Below are 5,083 nucleotides of genomic sequence, written 5' to 3'. Positions count from 1 at the left end.
CCGCCGCGGGCCCCGGCCCGCGCCTCCAGCCGCAGCCGCCGCCGCCGCCGCCGCTGCCGCCGCCGCCTCGGCGAGCACCGCGAACCCGGCCCCAGCCTAGCCCGGACCTGCCGCGCGGGGGCCGCCGGGAACTGTAGTTTGTTTACGTGACCCTTGCGCGGCCCCGGGCGAGCGGCGCGGACAGGAAGCGGACCCCATTTCCCAGCAGCCTTGTGGCTCCGGGGCCTGGGAACTTGACTCCTCCTCCCTGGGCTCCTCCCCGCACGGGGTAGGCTGGGAAGAGTAGTTCTAAAGTTGTCCCGAGGCTCCGAACGCGAAGGGGAGCGGGATGCAGGGGAGGAAGGGGAAGGGGAGGAAGGGAAGGGGTGGAGACAGGGCGGGAAGAAGGAAGAGACAAAAGGGGAAAAATTTTGGGTCTTCAGGCCCGAATGAGAATCGGGAGAGCAGGGTAATGTCCCTGTAAACATCTGGGACTCAAGCCCTCTCAGACTGGCCACGTGCCCACCCCTTCCCCAAGACAAATGAGTCAGATACTGTACAAATATATAGAAACATCTTTTATTTGGGTAACAAGTCCCAAAACAGGTCAGTTAGTAAAATAGATTCTAGAGAATATGGCTCTGTCCACAGCCCTCCCTCCCCAAAAATAACGCTGAGGGTGAGCCTTCCCCTTCCCCCTTGGGCTCCTCTGGTATAGAAAAAAAAAAAAAGAAAGAAAGAAAGAAAGTTTTGGCAGTTCAGTTTTTATCATCTGGGCATGGGGTACCATGTCCATGTTCAATATTCCTAGGGTGTAGTGGTGGTGGTGGCGGCCGTGGCTCTGGCAACCCTCTCCCAGCCCTAACTCAGCAAACATTTCTGCCCCCAAATAAAGGGCAAGCAGGGCCCCTCCGCTGAAGTGTTGGGCACGGTTCAGTGCCATCACTGTGCTTTTTGAGAAAGAGGGAAGAGATTTCTTTGGCACTTTAAAAATAGAGAAGTGAGCAGGACTAGAGAAGCCAGAGAAGGTACCAAAACTGGCAGGAAGAGGCCGTTTGGCACTAGTCCCCTGGGAGAAGGGAAGCAGGAGACTAAGAGGAGAGCAGGAGCTAAGAAAAGTAGGGGTCCACTCCACCCCCAAGTGACAGAGGGCTGAAATGGGCTAGAACCAGCAGGACAGCCGACCCTGGGCTGTGCCTTCTCTACACCTCTACCCCACGGCAGCTGGGCACCTGCCTCCAGCCTTCCCAGTGTCAGCTTGTCCTTGTATGCAGTGTCTGAGCCCAGATTCTAGCATTCAGTGTCTTCCCCAATATGAACGTCCTTCAATCATGTCTTTAGTGACTTAACTATCTCTTGTCCCTTAGGGCCAGGCTCTTGTCTACCACATCCCTCTCGTGGGTCAGATAGTTCCAAAGACTCCATCCCTGTCTCTGAGAACCCCTTGATCCTCGGTACCTCCCTTCCCCACTCCTTATTCTCATACTCTGGGAGAGGAAAGGAAGGTCTAGGGCACCTGGAGCCCCCTAGACTTGGATGAAGAGCAGGCCAGTTAGCAGGGCAAAGCCTGCGAGGAGCAGAATGACCTTGAGGATCCTCTGTTCAGAAGTGGCCAGCTCCTGGGGCAGAATTTCCAGGAAGGTGATATAGAGAAAGGTGCCAGCTGCCATGCCCTCCAGCACAGACTGGGCCAGCTGGTGCAGGGGCCCAGCCGACTCTGCCAGGGCTGCACCCAGCCCAATGCCCAGAGGTGTCATGCATGCAAAGAGGATCCCACAGCCAGCTACCACCTGCGCCCGCAAACGGCTCTGCAGCAGCCGCAGGGACAAGCTCACGGCCAGGACGCCCTTGTGGAGCAGCAGAGCCAGGCACAGCTCCATGGCCCGCGCCCGGTCTCGCTGCAGCCCCACCGCCAGCCCCTCGAACACGGAGTGCAGGGCCAGGGAAAAGACCAGGACACAGGCACGCAGGGCCGAGGGGGCCGCTGGGGCTCCACCCGCTTGTGGGAGCCCTGGCCCGTCGTGCCAGTGCTGCGGCCCACCGTTTGTTCCCAGCAGGGCCCTCGTCTCCTCTCGAGGCGGCGGCCCTGACTGCTCCTTGTAAGCCAGTGTGATCTGCTCCATCACCAGGACCAGGAAGAAGCCCATCGCCAGGATGAACTCTTGTAGGGGGAACTGGAGCTGTGGAGAGAGGGTGGCAGGGAGCTCAGGGCACAGGCCGGGATGGGGCAGAGGGTTCACGGTCAGGGTGTAGAGGGGTCCCAGTTACAGACCCAGGGCCCCTCACAGACACGTTTACAAAGATAGTCATTTGGTGACGCAGACACAGAGTGATACACAATCACACGGATTATGGCGTCCCTCACAGCACTACGTGTGGCTCAGCTTCAGCACTATTGAAATCTCGGATTGGATGTACCTTATTTTGGGGGGCTGTCCTGTACCCGAGCCGGTACCCATTAAATGCCAAGAACAAGCACAAAGCCCTCCTTTCCAGAGCTGACAACCCAATGGTAGTGTCTCCAGACACTGCCAAATGTTTCCTGCGGAGGCGGCGCAAAACCACCCCCAACTGAGACTCATGGATGCGGACGGCCTGGTGACACGGAGGCGCGTGCACGCACACAGGGATCAGGTGTCGCCCACCTTACCGTGTGCTCACACACAGAGCCACACACTATCATGGGGCCATTGAGACTTACACATAGTCACACAGGGCCACACGCCACTCAGTCACAGCAGGTACATCAGTGTTACTTCCTCAGTCCTCAGTTGTAGGAAGAGGAAGAGCCCAGGGGGCCTTCCTGGCACCTCCACACAACTCTTTATCCTGCGAGACTTCCCTACACCTCGCACTTGACCTTCCTCACGTCCTACTTCTTTGAACTATGGCCTTTCTGGTCGGGAACTCCAGGCCTCCTTCCCTTCCCAGGCCCTCTATCACAGCCTTCAGGAAAGGGGTGTGAGAGTGAGGGTCATTCTTGGAAGGTGGGACCCAGGAACTCACAGAGCAGATCACATGCCTAGTAAGAAGGTTCGTCTCACTGTCAAAGGGTGCAAAACAGTCACATGGGGATGGGGTGGCGTGCACCACAGAAAATTTATGCCCCATAACTGAAAACCCCAGTTCTTATGGCCACGTGCTAAACGCCTTCCACACGGTCGTGGGGCACCCCAGGAAGACAGCCACACAAGCCACCTCTCCTCCAGGTATGTGATTGAACACACCCACACACGAAAGGTCACATGCAGCCAGCAAGGGCTCACCGTCACGTGCAGGGCCGCCAGGGCCTCATCTATGGCAGCCAGGTAGTCAGGCAGGAGGTCCAGGAGACAGGTGGCCAGAAAGACACCTCCTGCGAAGCAGCTTACGAGGCTCAAGGCTTTTTGGCGGGAGGCTGGGCAGGAGTGGAGCACAGACAGGACTGAGCGACGAACCCCCTCAAGCCCCCCTGCCCCAACCCAAGCAATAGTCACTGCCACTTTCCCCCTTTAGGTCACCCTCCTCAGCCCCAGGGCCTTCCCCTACCCTCAGCCTGGGAGGCGGCAGGGAGGCGGCCTCACCTGAGGCTTCGGGGCCAGCCCCCGGACGGCGCAGCACGCAGATGGGCACCAGGCTGCAGAGAAGCGTGAGCACCAGCAGCAACACTAGGGCCCCCATTTTCACCTCCAGCCCCACGGGCCCTGGGGGCTGCGAGGCCACCGCCTCCGGACGCCACACCAGGAGCTCTGGCTCTCCCCAGGGCCCCATGGTGGCTGTGGCTGCTCCAACGACTGTCAGACCTAGGCAGACAGAGCAAAGGGGGCGATGGTCACTTAAAGGGGGGCAAAGGGGAGAGCTGGTCAGCAGAGCGGAGCTCCCTCACCCTGCCACCTTCCGACCTTCCCCACTCAGTGCGACTCATGCGCTCCTGTGGCGGGAACGGTCCTCTTTCCCCGCAGACTTCACCCCTCCAAGTGGCTCGTTCAGGGACCCCGCGAGAGGGAAACTGAGGCGGGAGGGCTTGTGGGCGGCTCATTACCCTTTCACCTGGAGCTCCCAGACAGCCAAGGAGCCTGGGTCCTCTCGGGAAAGGGCAGGATGCGCCCCCTGCAGGAAGGAGTGGCCGGAGCGAAGGGGGTCGGGCTGCGCAGAGGTGTCGCGGGCAGCTCCGTGGGCCACCTGAGCAGGGTGTTTGGGGCCGGGTCACTCCGCGTTCTCGTTCCCCCAGCGCCGCGCCCGAAGCGGGCAGCGGCGGGCAGACGGCCACCGTCGGGGCCCGGGCGTGGAAGGGGTCGCGGCGGGCGCCCAGGCGGCCCAGCCCGCACGGCCCGAGGCGCACACTCACCTCGCCAGGGTCCCCCTCGGCCTCATCGGCCCGGTTCCGCCGCGACCCGGGCCCCGCCCGCCGCGACCCGCCCCCGAGACGCTTCCGGCCAATGAGAGCACTAGGGGGGCGGGGTCCGACCCGGAGTGACGTGCCCCAGCAGCAATCAGGGGCCGGCGGGGGCGGAGCGGGGCGGGGCGACGAGCGGGCGGGCCCAGGGGCCGCGGGCCTGGGGCGCCCCGGGGCGGTGGGACGGGCCCGGTCGGCCGGAAGCTGGGACGCCCGCGGGCGAGGCTGGAGCCTGGGCCCACCCCCGCGACTCTGAGGTCTTCTTCCTGGTGTCGGGCACAATCTGGGCTGTCCCCTGGGAGGCTCTAAGACCCTTCTGTAGGCCTCGGCGCCCGAGGGAAAACGTTCCCGTCCCTGGACCGACTTCCTTGCTCGACTCCTTTCGTGTGCACCCACGACAAAGGAGAAAGATGAGGCAGAATTGGAAAAGGGAAATAGCAAAGAAAGGACATTTCTTTCTTTCTTTTTTTTTTTTTTCAAGTTTATTTATTTTTGAGCGAGTGTGTGAGCAGGGGAGGAGCAGAGAGAGAGGGAGGGAGAGAGAGTGAATCTCAAGCAGGCTCTGTGCTGTCAGTGGAGCCTGATGGGCTCAACGCAGGCTCCAACTCGCCAGCCGTGAGATCTGAGCGGAAACCAAGAGTCGCCAAGAGTCAGACTCCTAACTGACTGAGCCACCCAGGTGCCTCCAAAAGGGGGGCATTTCTTGAAAGGAATCCCTTCTTGACTATC

At 60.8% G+C, this 5,083-nt stretch overlaps 1 protein-coding gene across 3 annotated transcripts; it reads right to left on the bottom strand.

The window, feature by feature from the left end:
* Positions 1 to 542: 542 nt before the first annotated feature.
* Positions 543 to 4,378, bottom strand: SLC39A1 (solute carrier family 39 member 1). Of its 3 annotated transcripts, XM_047841472.1 has the most exons (5): positions 4,307 to 4,363; positions 4,001 to 4,140; positions 3,543 to 3,761; positions 3,246 to 3,376; positions 543 to 2,159 (listed from the first exon to the last, which is right to left on the bottom strand). In XM_047841472.1, the coding sequence occupies exons 3-5, from the start codon at positions 3,727 to 3,729 to the stop codon at positions 1,506 to 1,508; spliced, it is 972 nt and encodes a 323-aa protein (XP_047697428.1). In that variant the 5' UTR covers positions 3,730 to 3,761; positions 4,001 to 4,140; positions 4,307 to 4,363; the 3' UTR covers positions 543 to 1,505. The 3 variants fall into 3 exon arrangements, with proteins under 3 accessions (XP_047697428.1, XP_047697427.1, XP_047697430.1); XM_047841471.1 differs by having other exon boundaries at positions 4,001 to 4,378; XM_047841474.1 differs by lacking the exon at positions 4,001 to 4,140 and having other exon boundaries at positions 4,307 to 4,374.
* Between the last annotated feature and the right edge of the window lie 705 nt (positions 4,379 to 5,083).

This window comes from Prionailurus viverrinus, chromosome F1 (assembly GCF_022837055.1).
Source record: "Prionailurus viverrinus isolate Anna chromosome F1, UM_Priviv_1.0, whole genome shotgun sequence".
Classification (NCBI taxonomy): domain Eukaryota; kingdom Metazoa; phylum Chordata; class Mammalia; order Carnivora; family Felidae; genus Prionailurus; species Prionailurus viverrinus.
This window is presented reverse-complemented; position numbering and strand designations above follow the sequence as displayed.

Coding starts and splice junctions, on each gene's coding strand:
- SLC39A1 (XM_047841471.1), bottom strand. CDS start 3,729: ATGGGGCCCTGGGGAGAGCCAGAGCTCCTGGTGTGGCGTCCGGAGGCG. Junction 3,377..3,542: donor GGCTGGCCCCGAAGCCTCAG/GTGAGGCCGCCT, acceptor ACTCCTGCCCAG/CCTCCCGCCAAAAAGCCTTG. Junction 2,160..3,245: donor TGGCGGCCCTGCACGTGACG/GTGAGCCCTTGC, acceptor CTCTCTCCACAG/CTCCAGTTCCCCCTACAAGA.